General features: G+C 45.8%; 1 protein-coding gene across 1 annotated transcript; it reads right to left on the bottom strand.

Moving 5' to 3' along the window:
* Window positions 1-1,344: 1,344 nt before the first annotated feature.
* On the bottom strand, window positions 1,345-20,958 carry SHOC2 (SHOC2 leucine rich repeat scaffold protein). Its single transcript, XM_053450463.1, has 9 exons — window positions 20,880-20,958; window positions 9,408-10,283; window positions 6,844-6,981; window positions 4,483-4,613; window positions 3,841-4,029; window positions 3,516-3,638; window positions 3,097-3,234; window positions 2,453-2,570; window positions 1,345-2,006 (listed from the first exon to the last, which is right to left on the bottom strand). The coding sequence occupies exons 2-9, from the start codon at window positions 10,099-10,101 to the stop codon at window positions 1,798-1,800; spliced, it is 1,740 nt and encodes a 579-aa protein (XP_053306438.1). The 5' UTR covers window positions 10,102-10,283; window positions 20,880-20,958; the 3' UTR covers window positions 1,345-1,797.
* Window positions 20,959-21,165: the final 207 nt, after the last annotated feature.

Below are 21,165 nucleotides of genomic sequence, written 5' to 3'. Positions count from 1 at the left end.
ATGTATATATTAGAATATATATATTTTTGGCCGAATTGATTCATTTAATCGAAGTGGTTTATAGACGTGGCAGATTAATCAATTCTGGGTTAATAACGACAAGGAGTTTCCAGATGCTTAGACATTTTTGGACAAATCCCCCCCCCCCCCCAAAAAAAAAAATAAAAAAATATCCATCTGCCCCGCTGGATCCCCCCCTTTACGTCACCTACCTCTGTTCAAAAACAAATCTCATTGGATACAGCGATAAGGAAAAAAACTCACACCGCTAACCAAAAGTTACTTTGGCATGTTATGATGTCATAGCTTGGCATAATAAAAAGCGCGTCACACTTCACCTTTGCATAGGTTCTGCCTTGATTTATATATAACACCCACGTTCAGTTGAAGCCCTAATAATTAGCAATACAAAAGTTGACTTGAAAACGTATGTTTTGGGCTCTTGGATGGAAGCTTAATAGCGCCACGGCACATTTAAGCTGAATGTATTACAAACCAACAAACAAACAAAAAATAACACATAAGGGGAAGGCCACCGAGATCTCTGGGGATATGGAGGATATGGAAACATGTCTTGGTCGCCATCTTGGATCATACCAATGGCGGCGAAGTGGAAATCTCAAACATCTGCATGAGGTTGTACCCTTTGGAAACGACCAAACCCCACATTAAAAATAATGCTCGTGTTCCATAGAGAGACTCGTTTTGGGGGATTTTTTGAGTGTTCAAAAGATGTGCAATGATTTGGGGTATCATCGGGATCAAGATTTTAGAACCCCCAGTTGTTGTTGTTGATGTCACCAGGCGTTTGTTTAATGAATAGTAGGTACAAGGAAAGTGAATACAGTCACGCCGCTCAAAGCGGAGACAGACTCCTACGTTTATGTGCCATATTAACAACAAAAAGCCAGCAAAGTATAGAACATTATGGTGGAAATTACTTACAAGCCGTAAAGGATGATACAAATTATGGAAAAATAATAAAAAAAAAATGACTGAATAATCTGATTGTGATATGATATCCGAAGGTAGTCAGAGCCGGAAAGGAGATATGTAACAGAACGGCTCGCGACCCCAGCGGCCTGGGAACCGGCTACACGATGACGGGGGTCCGTCTACGGCCGACAGATCAGCTCTGAACGGGAAGCATTTAAAAAACCCTTCGAGTAGCTAAAAACCAGCTCCGGACCACCGGCCAAGAAGATGGAGACTTGGGGCCGGCTGTAAACATTACAAGAATCAAAAAAAGAAACAATTTGCATTTCTCCAGACTGGATAATAAGTTAAAAGATCACAACCCGGGGCAGCTGGACCTTTAAATGCAGGGTTTTTTGGAGGTTTTTAATTTTTTTTTTTTGAGGGGACGGGGCAGTGGAAGAGATGAAAAGCCTTTTATGTAGGCAGGCGCTGACCTGCTAAATGGCAAAACGTCCCATGTAACACAGCTACAGGCTCTGGTCACAACGCTGTCAACCAATCGGCACCGAACGGCATTTGGGGGCACAATAACTAAACAGAGCAAATGAAGGGGGGGAGGGGGGACACAAAACTCAGCAAAGAAAATGCTCGGACAAAGCAAATATTGTTTACGTAATAATAATAATAAAAAAAAGTCTAAATGGCTATGATTCCTCTATTAGCAGAAACACATAATGCAGTCTCAATAATCGGCGTGTCGGTACATGTACATATATATAGAATTCATAGATCTATATCCACATCCCGGCCTAGATACAGATATATGTTTGAACACAACATGAATGCGGGTTTGTACAGTGTGAGGACGTCAGGCTCGCGCTACACCATGGCACGGTAAGGACCCTGCATCTTCAGGAACTGAATGATAAAGGAGGGACCCCCTGCGACGATCTGCGGCGGGAGGTGGCTGAGGGGGCAGTTCTCGATACTCATGATCGACAGTTTGCTGCATAGAGCGAGCTCGAAAGGCAAGCCGTGCAGATTGGGGTTATCGTTCAGATACAGCTCCTCCAAGTTCTCCAGCGTACCTGCAGTGGAAAGAAAAAAGGGGCATTAATGCCTCGACGGCGAGCCGGCGGCAACGGGAATATTTATACCTGGCACGTCACCTAAACGGCTCATTCAACTCAACTAATAAAAGCCGCAGCGCTTGTATTCGGTGCGCCTCGGCGTCCTTTCTCCTTTTGCGTGTCACAACTGAACCTAGCGGCACCCCGACCCGATCGGCAAACATAACAGGGGAGACATAACTAAATGGGGAGGAATAATTATGCAGCTCCTGAGAATAGGAGGTTAAAGATGGCTGTTCCGCTGTTGCTTTTAGATTTATTTAGTGTACTGAATTGTGAAAGTAGGACTCCGAAAGGTGGCGAATACACAGAATATTTACAGTTTAAAAGGGAAGAATATTTAATAAATAAACATCCACGCTTGACCTTCTTTGACTGAGAGCCTGCAGAGGTTTCACACTTACCGATCTCCTCCGGGAGGTGGGTGAGGAGGTTCTCCCCGAGCCCCAGGTGCGTTAGGTTTGTAAGGTGCCCGATGCCTCTCGGTAAGGTGGTCAACTGGTTATTTGTAAGGACTAATTTCTGTGTGGGGAGGAAAAAACCCATTAAACATTCAAGATGCCAAAAGGGTCCTTTTTATACGTCAGGGGGGATTCATTTCATTGGCAAACCAAATGTATTATCATTACTGATGAATTAACTCAGCTGAGTCAAAAAAAGGCAGGCGATGTATTACAAAAAACACTCCTGCAGTCCCCGGCAGCTGGTGCGGAACGCGTTAACCCTTTCATCACACTCTCTTGCAGCTCAGTCTACCTTAAATGTAGAATTTAAACGTTTTGAAGCTATTTTCACCCCCTTCGGCTGCGTAGCACAGGTTCTGTTTCTTCTACACTATGACGCTCGCTACTTTGTATCGATGGATTATCTTTCTCACTCTCTATATGATTTGTACTCCCCTCCATATAACATACAAAATACCGCCCCCTTCTTACACCCCAATTTAATTTTTTTTTCTTTGGGGGGGGCACCAAAATTGTATTGTTCATACAGTTTATACCTTCAAGGGGAAGAAAGGGTTTGGTACGGAAGAAAGGACGCGAATTACCTGCAGGTCTTTCAGATACGCGATCTCGTTGGGCAGACACTCCAGCTTGTTCTCTTCCAGATCCAGCTCCCGTAACTTGCGGAGATTCCCGATGCCGTGAGGAAGTTTCTTAAGGAGATTGTTGGACAGAATGAGGACCTGGAGGAAAGAAATATATATATAATCACAGAGGAGACTTGCTTCACTTGCTGAAGATGAAGTCTTCTTTAGCCATTACATGTGAAGAAGAGACCTCCGAGGACCAAACAGCTTATGTAACCTAAAGATCCGTTATCTGCGTTGGCTCAATACAATGTATCAACTACTCAGAACACCGCCAGATGTTTCAAAGACACCTTAGGTGGACGCCATTAGTCAGGCATTGGCATCATGTAAAGACCCCAAATCCGATTTTTTTTTATCTTAGGTGACGTCCTTACCTCGATGGATACCAATCCAGAGACATCCTCGGGGATTTTGGTTAACTGGTTGGTGGCCAGGTTCAATTCTACCATGCTCGTCCACGTCCCAAAATCCAGAGGGAGAGAGGCCAGCTGATTGTCCTTTAAAACGGATTATAAAGAAATCAAAATAAAGCCAAAAAGTCTAAACCCCGAGAGCAGAAAATACGATATTTATACGAGACGCAGCGAGCGAGCGAGCAAACACGTGCGGCGGAAAGCCAGAGAACGGCCAACGGGTTTAGCAGATCTGCTCCTTGGGTGTGTGGAGGGTCAGCTAAACGAATTAAAGTAAAAAAAGTACCTTCATGTTCAGCTTGCTTAATAATTTAGCTCTGGAAAAAATCCCGAATGGGATTTTGTTAATGCGATTATGCTCCATATTAAGCGAGTAGATGGTGGAGAATTGCAGCGGACCCCCTACTGGGAAGGACTGGAAGCAGTTCCGGGCGAGGGTTAAGCTGGTCACTTTCACCAGGCTGGACAGGAGACCCTGCGGAGATAAAATATTCCAATCTTACGTCCGTTTGATAACATTTGTGATAATAAAGAACCAGCCCCTGATTATTTAGGGCGAGATGTCAGCGGAAGTGACTGCTGCCGGCGCTGCACACAGCAACAACCCCAACCGCCGGCGCTGCACACAGCAACAACCCCAACCGCCGGCGCTGCACACAGCAACAACCCCAACAACACATTAACCCTTGAATCACGGTGGATGAGAATGTTTGGTTACTGTACATTCCACTGGTTGCTATGGCTACTGCTCTTCTCTTATCACTAAAGCCAAAAATTGCTATTTATCCCTAAAGCCCTCTGTGTTCGTCCTCCTATAAATCGCAGTCAGCGCTGGCCACGAGGGCCACATTAAACCCCACATCTGATTTCAGCGTCAGCTCCGCGTTGAGCAACCGAAGGACACAGAGGGAGAAATCGCACGACTTACCTCCGGTAACGTAGAAATGTTGTTGTTTTCCAAGTTCAGCTCGTCCAGCTCGGTGCACTTGGATAAAGACCGGGGTATCGCGGACAGTCGGTTGTATCGCAGCCCAAGGCGATTCAGGCTGGAGAGGTTCCCTGACGGGCAGACAGATCAGGGTTAATATCACCGGTTTGGACACTTTCTGAGCCGTTTAATATCAGGTTAGAGTTCTCTGCTTCTGTCATAATCACGAGAAATTTACCGGAATCCAAACACCTCAGATATCAAACAAAGCAACTCCATCCTATCATTATAATGCCAGGACTGATGATATCATCTCAACAGTAACTTAAAGGAGAACTTGCTTGGAAAATATTTTTTCTCCTCGAGCGCTGTATACAGTAATATAACCCCCAGCGCTGTATACAGTAATATAACCCCCAGCGCTGTATACAGTAATATAACCCCCAGCGCTGTATACAGTAATATAACCCCCAGCGCTGTATACAGTAATATAACCCCCAGTGCTGTATACAGTAATATAACCCCCAGCGCTGTATACAGTAATATAACCCCCAGCACTGTATACAGTAATATAACCCCCCAGCGCTGTATACAGTAATATAACCCCCCCAGCGCTGTATACAGTAATATAACCCCCCCAGCGCTGTATACAGTAATACCCCCCAGCGCTGTATACAGTAATATAACCCCCAGCGCTGTATACAGTAATATAACCCCCAGCGCTGTATACAGTAATATAACCCCCAGCACTGTATACAGTAATATAACCCCCCAGCGCTGTATACAGTAATATTACCCCCCAACACTGTATACAGTAATATTACCCCCCAGCGCTGTATACAGTAATATAACCCCCCAGCGCTGTATACAGTAATATAACCCCCCCAGCGCTGTATACAGTAATATAACCCCCCCAGCGCTGTATACAGTAATATAACCCCCAGCGCTGTATACAGTAATATAACCCCCAGCGCTGTATACAGTAATATAACCCCCAGCACTGTATACAGTAATATAACCCCCCAGCGCTGTATACAGTAATATTACCCCCCAGCACTGTATACAGTAATATTACCCCCCAGCGCTGTATACAGTAATATTACCCCCCAGCGCTGTATACAGTAACGTTGGTTGACAAAAACCCTGTTTTATCACATTTTGTTCCAATAAACTCCTTTTCCGCAGACCTGGAGCCGCCGTCGCTGTCAGTCATGTGATATTTTGGGTGACTTTCCCGGCTCAAACACCACACTGAGCTGATGCTTTATGGCAATGCTAATTAAGTCTGTCCCGCCACAGACTTTCATTAGTCAGAGAGTCCGGCTGGATCATTAAGACTGAGCCATTCTATTGTCCCCCACAGGCAGTATAAGGAGTCGGGGGGTTTAGTAGATTGGGGATCAGAAAACAGAGCGAGAATCATACAAATGGCTGATATGCAGCCGCAGAGAATTCCCTCGCTCTCCGCAGCCTGCATCGGATGCTTCTAATACGGACAAAACAGGGCTTGGTCGGGCGCGCCAGCACTCAACGCTTATTAAATATGAAAACAACAAGGGAAAAGGTTAATGGCGTTAAAACGTTCATTAGTAACAGACTGTCTCGCAGACATTAGCTAAGAGCCGGCAGCTCGTTAGAAAGCTTTATAATCCCAGAGAATTAGGAACGTCTCATATTGCGGGTTTGAGCGTTTTAGTTTTCCTTTATTCTACGTTTATTAGCTGGCGTTTAAGGCTCGGTGCGGAACCCGTGAGGTTTAAACGCTCCGAAGATGTGTTGATTCCATAAAGGCCGTCACTCAAGCGCCGCTTCAGCCGCAGTAATTACCGGAAGAACACAACATTTTAACCATCCCAGCTTTACAAAACATGCCGTCGCTGTCCTGCCGACGTTCTCATACTAGAGATCCTGTCTTTTAAGGCTTCGTTTTAAGTAACAAAGCAAGCTTTTAAAGGGAATAATCAGCCATTGATTGATTGAGCCGCATTAAACTATGCATCATACGGGGCACACCAAGCTCTTAATACATCAAAGTGTCACCAGGGTTGGACCTTTATAGTCCAAGCCCAAATCCCTCATTTTTAACACCGTGAGCCCCTGACACGGACAGGGTTAGTCTCATATACATCATACACCGCTTCAAATGGGCAGACGTCTTTTAGCTTGAGACACCACCATATTATATATATATATATACCCCTCTAGATTGTAAGCTCTTGTGAACAGGGCCCTCCTACAATTTATGTCCACCCATTGTACAGCGCTATATTTATATATATATATATTTTGTGTATGTATGTAATATAAAGATCTGACAGCCGCCGGCCGTGTAAAGCGCCCCCTGGTGGCAGTCGCCGTTACCTATGGTGTCCTGCAGGTCCAGGAGCTCGTTGTGCTGCAGGTCCAGGTTGGTGATTTGGGTGCAGTTCCCGATCTCTTTCGGAAGGTGCTCCAGCTGATTGTGAGCCACGTCCAACGTAATGAGGTTACACAATTCACCTGGAGAGACAGAGAACACGGAAATTAACCCAAAACCGCGCGGCCTCGGCGGGGTGTTCCCGGGACGGCGACATATTTGAGGTTATTATGGTTTCGGTCTGTTTTGCTTCAGACGTCAGCACTCATAAGAAGCAGAACGTCCGAGAAGTACACTCGCTAGACACATTTTAATGAAAGGAGATGAAGCTGACAAAAAAAAAAAAAATCATTTTAAAATTGGGTATATAAAAAAAAAAAAAAAAAAAAAGGCAAAAAAAAAAAAAAACAGCCCGACATGGCTATGCATTAAAGTCACATCTCACTGCGAAGGGTTAAAAGACAGACTTCCTTAGTTTGCTGCTTGGTTTTTAAGGACAAAGCAGGTTTCTTCACATATTAACACTCGCCATGACTATTACTAATATTATTTCAATACGCTGACCGGCCTCTTCCATCTTCTGTAAAGAAATGACGACATAATAAGCGAATGACATCATAAACACGTGTGAGCTGATCAGCGGGCTGCCAGCGATCCCCCCCCCACACACGATGCACGGATCTACGGATTTGGGTCGATACTCGGATATCTAACGAGCCGCGTTTTAAAAGGCCGTATATTTCAGGGCTAGAATCTGGCTTTTAAATCCGAGCGGCAGATGAACGTCTGACGCTCACATCATAAAAAACAAAAAATATTCTATACGCGGGAGCCAGAGTCAGACTTTTGTGCACAGTTTCCATGGTGATAAACAATACACATTTCTCGTTTTAATGACATGGGACGCGTTCCCGCAGAATCACAGAACATTAAAACGGAATTTGATGGCAAATAAACATTGGGCCTTTCTAGTATACCCATTATCCTTGGGCCTTGGTCTTGTCTTCAGACGCCATATATCCCAATCCCATGCATGTTTAATACCCTCGCTGTATCACCCTCTACCACTTCTGCCGGGAGGCTGTTCCACTGATCTACCACCCTCTCAGTAAAGTGAAACTTCCTTCCATTCCATCTCAGCCTCTGACCCTCTAGTGTTAGATTCCAGTCTTGTTTCCTCCTTTGGAATAATCTTCCCTCCTGTACTTTATTAACCCCTCTATGTATTTAAACAGAATCAGAACCAAGAATAACGGATAAACATTTCTGGAATGAAATAAAAGCAGAAACGTTTGAAAATGTAATTCATATAAAAATAATAATAAAATAAATAATAAAACAAAAAAAACACTAAGAGGAAGATCTTAGCTGCAAAATTCTCGGCTCCTGCAGCTATTTTGTTTTAGTAAACGTGCGCGATACTCCCCAGAGTCACGGAGCGAGATGCGGAAGGTTCCGGAAAGTCTGAAGACCCTGGCAGAGAGAATCCGAAAAAAATTCTCATCCTGAACCAAGAAAGCAAAGGCTCCGGCTGGAGGTCGGTCCCACGGAACGGAAAGCGGTCTCGTCTTTACGCGGAGCTGTCTCCGGGGAACGGCGTCTCTCCGGCTCACTCGATGGTACCGTCACTTTCCCAGCATTCAGCACAAACACCTTCATTAAACAACCGCACTGGAGACGCTTTATTTAATGAACCCCTAAACACTATTATATCGGGTGAATTCGTACACAGAGCAGCAAAAAGTACATCGAAAGAAACTCATTTTGTTTTTAACCAACACGGCCTAAAAACCCCAAATAAGCTAAATTCCTGGTAATTAAACAAAAGAAAATAAATATATGGCCCGTTATGCTGCAAAGCATATATATATATATATATATATATATATATATATATATATATATATATATATATATATATATATATATATATATATATATATATATATATATATATATATATATATATATATATATATATATATATATATATATATATATATATATATATTATTTTTTTTTTTAGAACTTTATTAACAGCAATATCCCGACAAACCGAGGATTGTAGGAAGTGTCATTAAAGTTTTCCTTCCAGTAAAAATATACAGCGGAAAAAACAACACTTTTCTTGATGTAGGAAATTATCCATTTTACAAAAAGTTTCTGAATCGCAACAAGTTTGAGGTTTGACGTCAGCGGCCGAGTGCAGCCGACAGCAGAACAGTCACATGAAACGGCGCGGGTCAGCTTTTGCCCGTCTCTCTTTAATTCTAACTTCTGCGTAGAAGAGGGGTGTCCAATTTGCGGCCCTCCAGCTGCTGCAGGACTACATCTCCCATACTGCTCAGCCAGACCCTTAGCTGAAAGAGCATTGTGGGAGATGTATTCCTGCAGCAGCTGGAGGGCCGCAGGTTGGACGCCCCCTGGCATAGAGGGAGACTTCAGCCACCATGATGTCACTTAATACTCAGCTGGCAGTCCCTTTAAATTCACAAATAATGGGTAAAACCGGGAGGAAGGAAGGTTGCTCTCAGAAGGGAGCAGTAACTCAGGTAAGATCTCCACTCACCGATCTCCGCAGGCAGCTGCTTGATCTTGTTCTCTCGGATGCTCAGCATCGTCAACTTGGACAGAGTTTTGATGTCCTTCTCCACAGACGTGAGGCGATTGAACCGTAAGAAGAGCGTGGTCAGGGAGCTCAGCCTATAAACCACCGGAGGGATCTCCCTCAGTTTGTTGTGTCGCAAGTCAAGCATGCGCAGCTTCTTCAAGTTGTCCAGAGACTCGGGCAGGCTGGTCAGGGAGTTCTCGCTCAGCGCCAGCGTCACCAGGTTGACGAGGCTGCCCACCTCGGCCGGCAGCGACTGCAGCTTGTTGCTGTATAAATAAAGTTCCGTGAGCTGCGTCAGCTCCTTGATGGAAGCCGGCAGAAGGTGAATGGACTTCTTGGCCAAGTCCAGGCGCGTGGAGTTCTCCTCCCGACATTTATTCAGTTCCTTTATCACCTCTGCGTTGCTGGCCTTCTTACGCATGCCGGGTGCGGGGTTCGGACGTTTAATCGTGTTATCCACGGAAAAAGCCACTCCAGGCTGAGCGCCGCCGCCATCTTTCTTTCCTTCTTTGGATTCTTTAACTTTGGTCTTGAGGTCCTTATCCTTGGTCTCTTTCACGAGACCGCTGCCGGCTTTAGGGTCCTTGGAAGCGGCCGTCACCTTGGCTTCTTTCTCCTTGGGGTCCTTCTCCTTTCCGACGTTGGTGCTCATGGTTACAGAATGGAGGGCAGGCACCTCATGAAATGAGTCTGAATTAACACGGCGAACGCAGTCTGTCTCCGAAACGTGTAAGTGTCGACTCGCGCTCCTGCATGCTACATATTGGTCTGCGAGGACTCAACCTACAGAATCAAGCAGTCAGTCGCGGTGTCCAGAGTCCCTCATTGGGGTATCTAGGGGTTAAAAAAAAAAAAAAGTTAAAAAAATGACATTATTTCACACAAGCACTATATTAATCATAGAATCTGTAAAATAAACCCCAGCGCTGACTATTATAAGACAGATTTGGGTAACCGAGTAACCCGCTACGACATCGCATCGTCTTCAAACAGAAGAGCTCGGCTTATAGTCTATAAAGTGAGAACAAACGCGGGGGTGCTTGGTTCTGGGGATGCCGGCCCCCGTATCTCTGATTTACTTTAAATAAATTACTATACGGTTTCTTATCAGATAACCCAGCGCATTACGCGGCAAAACCCCCCCTCCCCAGCGCATTACACGGCAAAACCCCCCTCCCCAGCGCATTACACGGCAAAACCCCCCCTCCCCAGCGCATTACATGGCAAAACCCCCCTCCCCAGCGCATTACACGGCAAAACCCCCCCTCCCCAGTGCATTACACGGCAACAACCTCCCAGTGCCGTATACCGTTATAAACCAAATTCATTTTCTTCCAATTGACTCCCCTTATCTGCGGACCTGGAGGTCGCCATTGCTATCAGTCATGTGACTTTACCGGCTCAAACACCACACTGAGCTGATGCTTTATGGCGATGCTAATGAAGTCCGTTCATCTGTCGACTCTCATTAGTCAGAGTCCATTTAGGTTAAGGCCGAGCCATTCTAGTCATTTCACGCAGGCAGTGGTTATTTTCCTTAGTGTCGGACAATCGGTAAAGAAGCCGGGCCGGAGAGCGCCTTTAAGGGGTAATCTCACTCAGTCTCTATTCTGTACCCCATTACACCTGTCCCCGGCTCCTCAAACATCACTCCAGAGGAACTATTTCTGGAGCCTCCACTTTTAGCTTGAACTTTGAATTCTATCACAGAGGCGATAATAAGACGTCCTTATCGCAGGAGAAACGGAGGAACCTCAAAAACCCACCGCCTTCCCAGAACTTAAACCAGCCGCAGTGCAAGGAATAGAACGGGACTGGAAACCGGCCCCGGTACTTAAACGACGAGAGGCACGGGGGCCGCACACTAAATCTTTCACCTTCATGAAGCCAGTAAGCAGCACCCGGTCCCGGTGACCCTCCGGAGTCGTTTTCGGGCGTTAGAGCATCGGCTGCATCGCCGCACTAACGCTCCGTCACGACACCGATCAAAGTGTTGCCAACGGCCCTGGATCACCGGCTCCTGCCACCGGTCCCCGTCCCTCCTGGGGAGCGGCGAATGAGAATCTAAAGATGAGGCTCTCAAACGCCTTGTTCGTTAGGTTCAAGACAGCGTATTGGTGACGCGGCGGACGTCATACCACGTCGGGTCCGCTCTGAAGCACCGGGGGTGAGATTTCCCTGAAAGATACGTTCCGGCATGCAAAGTGTTAATATCCCTGATCCGCGCTCGGCTACGGCGCGAACTCGGCCAAGTCTGGAGAGCGACGTCGGGAGGATGGAGAGAGAGAAAAGCCTAATTTGGAAGACAGGGGAGCCGTGCGTCCCGCGGCAGAAACACCGACGCTCCACGCCAACTCATTTATTATTATTTAAAACGGGGTGATGGGGGGGGGTCTCTTGGGCCAAAGAGGACAGGTCCAGCGGCACGAGGTGGCTTTTGGCAGACAGGGCGGCTCGTCTTGGAAACACCGTACAAGGAATACAGAGCCGGCTTTGTTTTAACCAAACGCTGTCATTTTAATGGCCTGAGAAAACTTATTTAAGGACCGTAATATCCGACCGGTACAACAATAAGAAAGCCGCCTGTATTCAACCAGGGATCAACGCAGCAGTTTGTGGCATAAATGGCATCTCCAACCCTGCAGTCCTTTATCTCATCCGCCTGCACAACATACAACGCCAGCTCGCTCCAAATCCAACGCTAACTACATCGGGGAGGAATAATCACGCGTATGCCGAGAACAAGAAGACGGCTGCCCCGTGGTACAGACATAAGAGGAGTTTCTAATCTGTGTAGACGGCTTATTTTAATCCGTCGCAGAAAGTCGGTTGTGTGATCTAAAAAATGCAGGCTTTTGGAAAAACGACAGAATAAAAATATTTAAAGGAAAAAAAATGTAAATAATGTAACGCGGGGAATTCAAGTTATTTCTCTAGTTTCCAGGGCAATAAACGTTTACTTCGCTTACTAAGCACTTCACTTTCTGCTAGCGAGGAAAGCGAAAGAGGAACCACGTCTAAAACTCTACAGGGGAAGTTAATAGCGAGCGCACACTAGAGCACTGTGAGGATTTGGGGGTCTGGGTGGTTAAAGTCAGTAATATTCCTTTACTAGAGACCCCCCCCCATCAGATGCACTTTAGTGCAGATGACAGCTTAGTGGTCCCTTTAAATTTCAGCGTGGCACCCATTTCTCAGAATCCCCCCCCATGTTATTTGCTCCTCCCCCGCACTCCAAGCCATTTTTCGTGCGGGAAATGTGATTGGCCAACACGCGGCATACTAACCACCAGTCAGCTTGGTGTACCCACCGGTCAGTGGGGTCTAGCGAGACCCCTGTGCGCACACGCAGAAAGCGCAACCGTTCATTTCAAGTAGCCAATCAGTGATGGGACACAGAGGAAGTGTTCTGTTGCAGCTATGGAGCTGCAGCTTCTACTGAGTTTTTCTCCTAGGTTTCATTTACTCACCAAGTACTTAAGACGCTGGGGGGTTCCTTTAAGACAACGTCCCAGGTTTTACTTTCCCAATTATATTGAATATTCAGAGCAATTATCCGCAGAAGAATATTTTGCTGATGAAACATCCAAAGCTTGCACCCTCGCGCTGAACATCGACAAAGTGCTTTAAGACACCTCTCTCCCCCCGTTCCTCCTCTGAGAACCGAGACCCCAGAATCCCCCCCTACGCCAGACGGAAACGCTCAAAGCTACGAGACGGTCTGCGATCCCCTTCCCTCGAGAGGCTGCGATCCGGGGATAACGAGGGCGCGTTCCAGCTTGAACGTTTCAATAAAGAACAAAAGAATTCAGGTTTTATAAACAATAAAAATCCTTGAATGACATCACACGCCGCGGACGAGGACGCACCCAATGTGCACGCGCTCTGTACGGGGGCTTCTTTTTTCCCGATCGCGATGGGGGGGCTCAGGGCAAATTATACGGGTGTTTCGGAGACAATATTATAAGGGGGAGAGGAACAGCACAGCAAACCGAAAACGGTACAGCCGCGCGTGACATGCACACCACTGTTCTGTGAACTGCGTCAGCATTGATGAAAAAGTGAAACGAAGACAAAAAGTAAAAAGGTTTTCCTCGGATTTCCCTTTCGTTCGCCAACAACCCCCGCAGGATTCCCACTTCCGCCTTTAAACTCCGCAGTCTCCGCGCTGAAACGGGGGTACGCAAGTGCCGGCGATACGCTCGGTGCTGTACGGTCCTCTCTGCGCCGTTTATATAAAGTAAAGGATTTATTCCAGCCAAGGCATTTCGGCAAGAACTCACTACAGAGTACACACAATAACACGGTAACAATGCCCACAACTTAAAGCATTACTATGTATCCGTTCTGACTGACAGTCCTCAGGTAGCCACGGCTGCTACATTGTCAGCCATTTATCAACAGTCTCTATGGTTTTGCCTCTTTCTGGCTCCCAACTTCTATACAAAACGTATGTAGCCTACATTACAAAAGCCCTTTTTTTTGTGTACATCACGAGAGCTTCTGTTTTAAACGTCTCTAAACTCCGCAACTAAACGCAACGAGATACATCCAATCCATACAAAGCAGGATAAGGAACTCATATAAAAACGGGTAAAACCCTTAATCAGTCGTGGGTCTCGTCTTAGATTCAGGAGCCGTATGTCTATCCCATGCATGTTTAATCCCCTCACTGTAGTACCCTCTACCACTTACGCTGGGAGGCTGTTCCACTTATCCAGCACCCTTGTTGCCCTTATAATTACCATAAAAACCCAAGTGAAGTTACTTCACATACGCTTTCTTGATCCCACGTGCAGAGAAGGGTTAATCCAGAGCCAGTTATATATAGTCACATTTTCACAGGTCATGCTTCACCTCAGGAACAAGATCAGATTAACTCATTGTTTATGGCTATTAATAATATTAAATATTATATTGCATTAATATGTAACAGGCGGATCTCTGTACCCATTCTCAGCGATAAGGGTTAACAGCTTATGGGGGGGGTCAGACAGAGCAGAAGCCCATCTGGGAATAAACACGAGGGGTTTATAAATCCTGGACCAAAGAGGAGACGGTAATTCGCGGATATCGTAAGACTATTATCCGACGCAACTTATCTGGCCAAAAAAATAAATCAATTCATATTAAATGCCTTCATTTCTGATGTCAACACCATTGGATTCCAAAACGTATTTTGCAAGTAACGGCATTTGGACACCGAGGCTATTATTTAGGAGACCGGCGGCATCGACCGGCGGAGGACGCATCAGAGGGGGTAGCGGCATGTTGCACGGTATGCCTCGCCGCGATGGATTTGTAGGGTTAAGGCGCCTTGGTATGCGAAAGGATGCAATAGATTCTCAGTGATTTGACCTCAATCTTGTTATGGAGAGCGCGGGGGGGGGCCCTATTCACTATCCATAACTACTAATTACTTAAAGGGACACTCCAGGAGTCTCCTAAGCACATGGATTGTTCAGAATGAAGATAAAATAATAATTTAAAAAATGTACTTTTGGAAGGATAATGCTGTGTGCGCACATGGGGGGTCTCATTAGACGTGCCCCCAGGAGCATTCGCTGAGCCAGCGCTGGAGCTTACTGGTGGCCAGTATATCATGCGCATGGGGTTGTGTTTGGCCAAACAAATCTCCTCCAAGGAAAATAGTTTGGGGGTGTAAGGGTACATAGGGGACTCTATAGAACCCCCCCCCCATGCATTTGCATACATTTAAAAGGACCTCTCAGCTACCACATGCATTAAAGGGACTCGAGAGTCCCTTTAAATATTCAAAAGGCTGAAATGCCTCCACGGTGGGTTTCAGAGGAACAAGGAGAATCGGGGCATAAAAGGTTATTTCTTTGAAGCGTGGGGAAACCCACCCGAGCCTACATCCAACGCGGCTCAACCAGAGAAAAAAAAAAAAGAGGGATTTGCCAATATGACTCCCCAATAATAATAATAATTTAATAATTATATAATAAATAATAATAAAACGTTAAAATACAATAAAGGTGCTGGGAAAATAGCAATCCCCAGCCTCGGAGAAGAGCCGGGCAGGTAGCTGGATAGAGCCCAAAACCTGCTTATCAAACATTCTTTTAATCACCAGAAGACATTCTAGTCGTGGAAGACTCTGCGCGCCTCTAGATTCTTCCCCCAACAAGTACAGACAGCGCACAAGCGTAGACTGAATTTATTGGATTCGCCCAACTAAAGTAAACCCCAAAAAAGTACCGTATAAAGGGAGCGGGTCTTACCCCCAATCCCCAGAAAAGCAATATGACCTCTAAAAGAGCTTCCTATATTAATGCATTTACTGACGCTGCTGCGGGGCATTGTCCGGGGGGGGGTACAGAATTCCCCTTCAGGTACAGTGAGGGGCTGCATACATCACCGCGGAAATAATAATAATAAGAAGAATAAAATCCTGTATAGAAGGTATATGTGACAGCAGAGACGCCAAGAACATTGAACGAAAATACGGATGAATATTTCACAATTCTGCAAAAAATAAAAAATAATATCATTATAAGCGAGCACTGCTTGAAACCTCTCACCGTAAGCGGTTTCCTGCACTCAGTTAAAGTTCTGAAGCAGAAATGTTTCTCGTTGCGGCCGCCGCTTTCTTAGAAAACACAGACGCTTCCTGAGTAGAAACGTAAAGCGCAACCGAGACGGGCCGGGGGCAAGAGAGACAGATTTTATCATCAGCCTTAAGAATTACTGTGGTCTAAAACTCCCCGATGATGCCTCTCATTCTATTTATAAAGCACCGTCATATTCCGCAGAGCTGTACAAGAGGCCTGATAGTTTGCGGTTAGAGAAACTGGGCACATGAGCTTACAATCTAGATGGAGTTGAAGAGCACAAGAGCCAAAAGACACGAGCCCAGACCTGCAGTAACAGGTCCGATCACACCGACAACTCGCGGAGCAGAAAGAGAACCGACTGCTGCTGGCAGCAAAAGGGTTAACGTGAGCAGGACATTAACCCCTTGGCAGAAAGGTTTAGCAGTGCTGTGCAGCTTGTGAAAGTTTTTGGCGCTACCTACACTTCCAGAGTCACGGATCGTCTCTGGCCGGTTACTAGTGGGCCACATTAAACAGACACTCGGTAGCCCAGGACCATATAATCGGGAATCCTCCAGCTGCCATAGGCTGGAATTCTAGGGCATACCCGGGCACACTCACATCAACTCAGTATTGAGCCTCACTCCATACCCGGGCACACTCCCCCAAAAACAGCCTTTTGAGATCAATGCAAAGAAGAAGAGCAGATGTTTAGAGTCCACTCAGTCCTCCTCCGATCACAATAACCCCGTGTGTGATGGACGTTATCTGTGGGGACATAATCTTCCCGTTCTACAAAACTCCTCCAGTATTTTCATCTCACAATCTACCGAATAACATCAACGGGCCAAATTCTTTAAATGCCTCATTAAATCACTCCGCAGGCCCGTCCACTAAATGCGAAGTTCCAGCCACCTCCACCCATTCCGAGCTCATTAACCCTTCACACTCCCTGCCCCCCCACACTATTGTCTTACAGTTGAACCAACAATCCGACGCTTCCTTCCCTGCGAAAAGCGAGCAGAGACTCAGAGCTCACGTCGAGTTATTTGTAAGAGCCGCACACGCCTCGAAACGTGCTACGGCAGCTCGGCGGCTTCGCCTTTCCCGGGGTCCGCGAAGCCAGCAGGAAAGGCGTGCGAGGATTCCGACAGACAGACGGCTGCTTGTAAAGGACGATGCTTTGTGCGGCGTGACATAATCCTTGAGAACTGGAACGCAGCCCCGCCAGAGCCCAACACGCTTCACCTTCACAGTGTCGGCATTTAAAGGGTTACAGCGAGAAAGATTCAATGCAAAACGCTACGTTTTTCGCTCGCTAATCCTTATTGAGTTGTGACAAAATGCTTTAGAAAGAAAAAAAAAAAAAAACACAAAATAAATCCACTTGCGTTTAAACATCTGGATGTCCTGCAGGACGGCCAAGAAACTCATCACAATTGTTTATAATCCCGCGTATTGGAGGATTAGGAGATTAAAGACAAAAAAAATGCTTTTTGACAGCAGATAAAATCCAAAAATCCAAATGGAATTTCCAGTCGCTCGTTTGTTCTCAGACCAATATCATTTATTATAAAACACTTCTGAATAAAAGCGAGGAATTTATCATCGGAAATAAATGTTAGAGACATACGAAGAGATCCCGGGGCGGAATAAGGGTTTTCTATAATATACTGTGTAGGACGGTCTGTCGGCAGCTGCTCGAGGAGACACTTTTGTCTTCACAGATGGGAGGATTCAGATGCAATAAATCCAGTATAATGCGCCATTGCATTGAGTCTTTATCAGCCAACGCGCTCGTTCACCGGGCAATTTACAGTAAATCCAACCAAATACACTGCTGTGTTCCGGTATCGAGAATCAGACGCGGTTATCAGTAACACGCGGCCAGCGCAGAACACTCCTTAAGTCATTTTACTACAATCATACAGTTTGAGCCTAATAATGCAAAAGCATGAGGCCCAAATAACAGTATATATATACATTTTAAACATATGGGATTTACAGCCATGTATAAGCTCTTCTGCTACAAAGTATCCACTGGACAACGCACAAATAAAAACAGAGGTTTCTAAGACAAAGGAATGCTTTTATTATTAATGCCCAATTCTTTTTTCAATCAAGTTGTGTTAAAAAAAAAAAAAAAAAAAACCTTCCAAGGAAATAGTTGTTCCCCAAAAAAGCCAATAAAATAAAAAAATGATTTTTAAACAATGTAACTGACTTTTTTTTGTAAATTAAGGTTTTCAAATAACGTTGGAAATACAACCATCGAGGTCCAATAAAATTATTAATATTACATTTATATAGCGCCAACAATTTACGCAGCGATTCATACAATACATACGTTCAAGGGGTCTGACGAGACGAGAATTGACAGACCGAGGCAAACGGATACCAGCGTCGCGCTTTGGAAGCCGGGTCTCCAGGGCGTTGCTTAGTGGGATTCGCCGTACGCTCAACAACTTTAATAGAACTCTGGGTTTAAAGAGTTCTCCTTGCCTCACAAAACAGAGAAAACGCCAAACGTATTCCATTCACTAAAAGAGATCTCTCGATGAAGAGACGACCAATACACAGCTTTCCCAGAAGGGGATCTCTTACATGTTGGGCCACGCGGTCCAAGAAGCCAGGATGATGGAAGAAACACGGGGTTATCAATAAACTATTCTGGTGCAAACCAGTAAAAAAAAGGTTGAGATATTCTAGTGAGGTCAATGGTGTTCGGCACAAAATTGTTTTTTTCTCATAACCCATATTAGCTTGAATTTAAGTTTTTCCTCCATAAATGTTTCCTGGGTCCAGATTTCATCGTATGAGGATGCAACCAAACTGATTTGGCCAAAGATGAGCAAGATTTAGGATTAAAATAAACAGCTGCAGAAAGATTTAAATCCTTCTATAAACCAACGGCAAGAGTATTCAAGTAACAAAACTATGAATTCAGATAGATACAACTACAGACCAAAAGTTTGGGGTCACTCAGCTGTTTTCAAGGAAAAGAAGGACATTTCTGGCTGTAACATAATTACAAAAGGGTTTTCTAACCATCAATTAGTCTTTAAACTTAAACTTGGATCAGTGAACACAACGTGCCATTGGAACACAGGAGTGATGGGAGTGATATAGGGCCATTGGAACACAGGAGTGATGGGAGTGATAAAGGGCCATTGGAACACAGGATCGATGGGAGTGATAAAGGGCCATTGGAACACAGGAGTGATGGGAGTGATAAAGGGCCGTTGGAACACAGGAGTGATGGGAGTGATAAAGGGCCGTTGGAACACAGGAGTGATGGGAGTGATAAAGGGCCATTGGAACACAGGAGTGATGGGAGTGATAAAGGGCCGTTGGAACACAGGAGTGATGGGAGCGATCAAGGGCCATTGGAACACAGGAGTGATGGGAGTGATCAAGGGCCATTGGAACACAGGAGTGATGGGAGTGATAAAGGGCCATTGGAACACAGGAGTGATGGGAGTGATAAAGGGCCTCTGTACGCCTATGAAGAGATTCCATTAAAAATCTGTCGTTTCCAGCTACAATAGTCATTTACAACATCAACCCCGTCTGCGCTGGATTTCTCATTCATTTTATGTTATTGAATAACAGACTTTTGAGCGGCCGTGTGTTATTATATATACCACCTGTGATGGGACGCAGTCAGATATCTTACCCTATTTGTACGAGGGGTCTGTTTATTAGTGATATTTGCTGATGCCGCATGTTATTGATTCTCTGGCTAGTGAGCAGAAAGATTAACGTTTGGTAATAACAGCCGCCTAACAACTGAGATTTCTGCAAAAGTCACAAAACTTCACAGAACAAACCGCGACAACATCAGCAGACCACGGACTGACCGGGCCGCGCAACGCCGCAAACTCAGGGGCAAACAGCGTGTCAGTCGCACACAACCTAAGATTCCGAGAAGAGTCAGCCGTCAGACTGCGGGTAACAAACACTCGGCGACACCGAGGTTACAACACAAGATGTATAAAGGAAGAAACCTAAAATTACTCAACCGCCCTGCCAGCCCAGCGACGACAGGCGACCTGCTCATCACGTTATAGATAAGGAACCACCAGATTTACCTTAACGTGCGGCTGTGTGCGTTACCAGCGGCTTCACACTAACAACACGATGTCTACGCGACGAGGAGCGGCATCCAATCATTACCCATAAACATATATACACACACACGCTACATATATACATGATCTTATAGTTATGCATAACAACACAAATATACACGATTACAGCAACAGAGGAATATATAACACCGATACAGGCGCTCCCTAATTTATACAAACTGTGCAGATGTGCATACATGTGGCTTTGTAAAGGGTAGGGACAGAGACATAGGTGGAGCAGCCTCCCAGCAGAAGTGGTAGAGGGTAACACAGTGAGGGTATCAAACATACATGGGATAGACATACGGCTCCTGAATCTAAGACGAGACTAACGACTGATTCGTTGAGTCGTTACAGCAGGAGAAACGGGCGACTAGACGGGGGCCGACTCGGTGGGTTCTGCATTTAGACACAGACAGACACAGACAGACACACACACGTTATATATATATATATATATATATATATATATATATATATATATATATATACACACACACACACACACACACACACACACACACACACACACACACACCGCCGTGTAGAGGGGGGGGGGCAGACAGGTCTGTGTGTACAGGCACGGCTCTGTGTGTGAGGTGGTGCAGACGGGGGGGGGGCGCCGGCCTGTCGCCCAACCCTCACCAGTATCCGACCTGCCAGTACCCCGGGGTAAGCCAGTGGGCGCCACGGTGCCAGGTGCCGCTGTGAGGCCGCGGCGGCCGGTGTTATTGTTGTTTTACCTCAGCCCGTCACCCCGCTCTGCACTCCGCCGCCATCCTCCACCTCCTCCGCGCTGCGACGCCTGACGTCACCACGCGGAGCCCCGCCCTCCTGTCACATGACTCACTGTGTCGTTCGCAGACAAGACCCCGCCCTGCTGTCGCATGATACGCTGCGGCTCATTGTAGACTGGGCCCCGCCCACGTAAATCTCGGTTTGGGATTATTATTTTTTTTTTTTTTTTCCTTCCAATCTTTATTGACAAACTGTAGGTGACCAGAAATTAGATCCGGGTGACGAGTTCGG

The sequence above is a fragment of the Spea bombifrons genome, chromosome 11, assembly GCF_027358695.1.
Source record: "Spea bombifrons isolate aSpeBom1 chromosome 11, aSpeBom1.2.pri, whole genome shotgun sequence".
NCBI lineage: Eukaryota > Metazoa > Chordata > Amphibia > Anura > Pelobatidae > Spea > Spea bombifrons.
Note: the sequence above shows the minus strand (reverse complement) of the source record. Positions and strands in the feature narration are given on the sequence as shown.

Excerpts from the sequence above, each read along its gene's own strand:
- SHOC2 (XM_053450463.1), bottom strand. The coding sequence starts at position 10,101 with ATGAGCACCAACGTCGGAAAGGAGAAGGACCCCAAGGAGAAAGAAGCC. Across the intron at positions 4,614-6,843 it reads GGACCTGCAGGACACCATAG|GGAACCTCTCCAGCCTGAAT; the intron begins GTAACGGCGACT and ends TCTGCCCGTCAG. Across the intron at positions 3,235-3,515 it reads CTGGATTGGTATCCATCGAG|GTCCTCATTCTGTCCAACAA; the intron begins GTAAGGACGTCA and ends TCTTTCCTCCAG.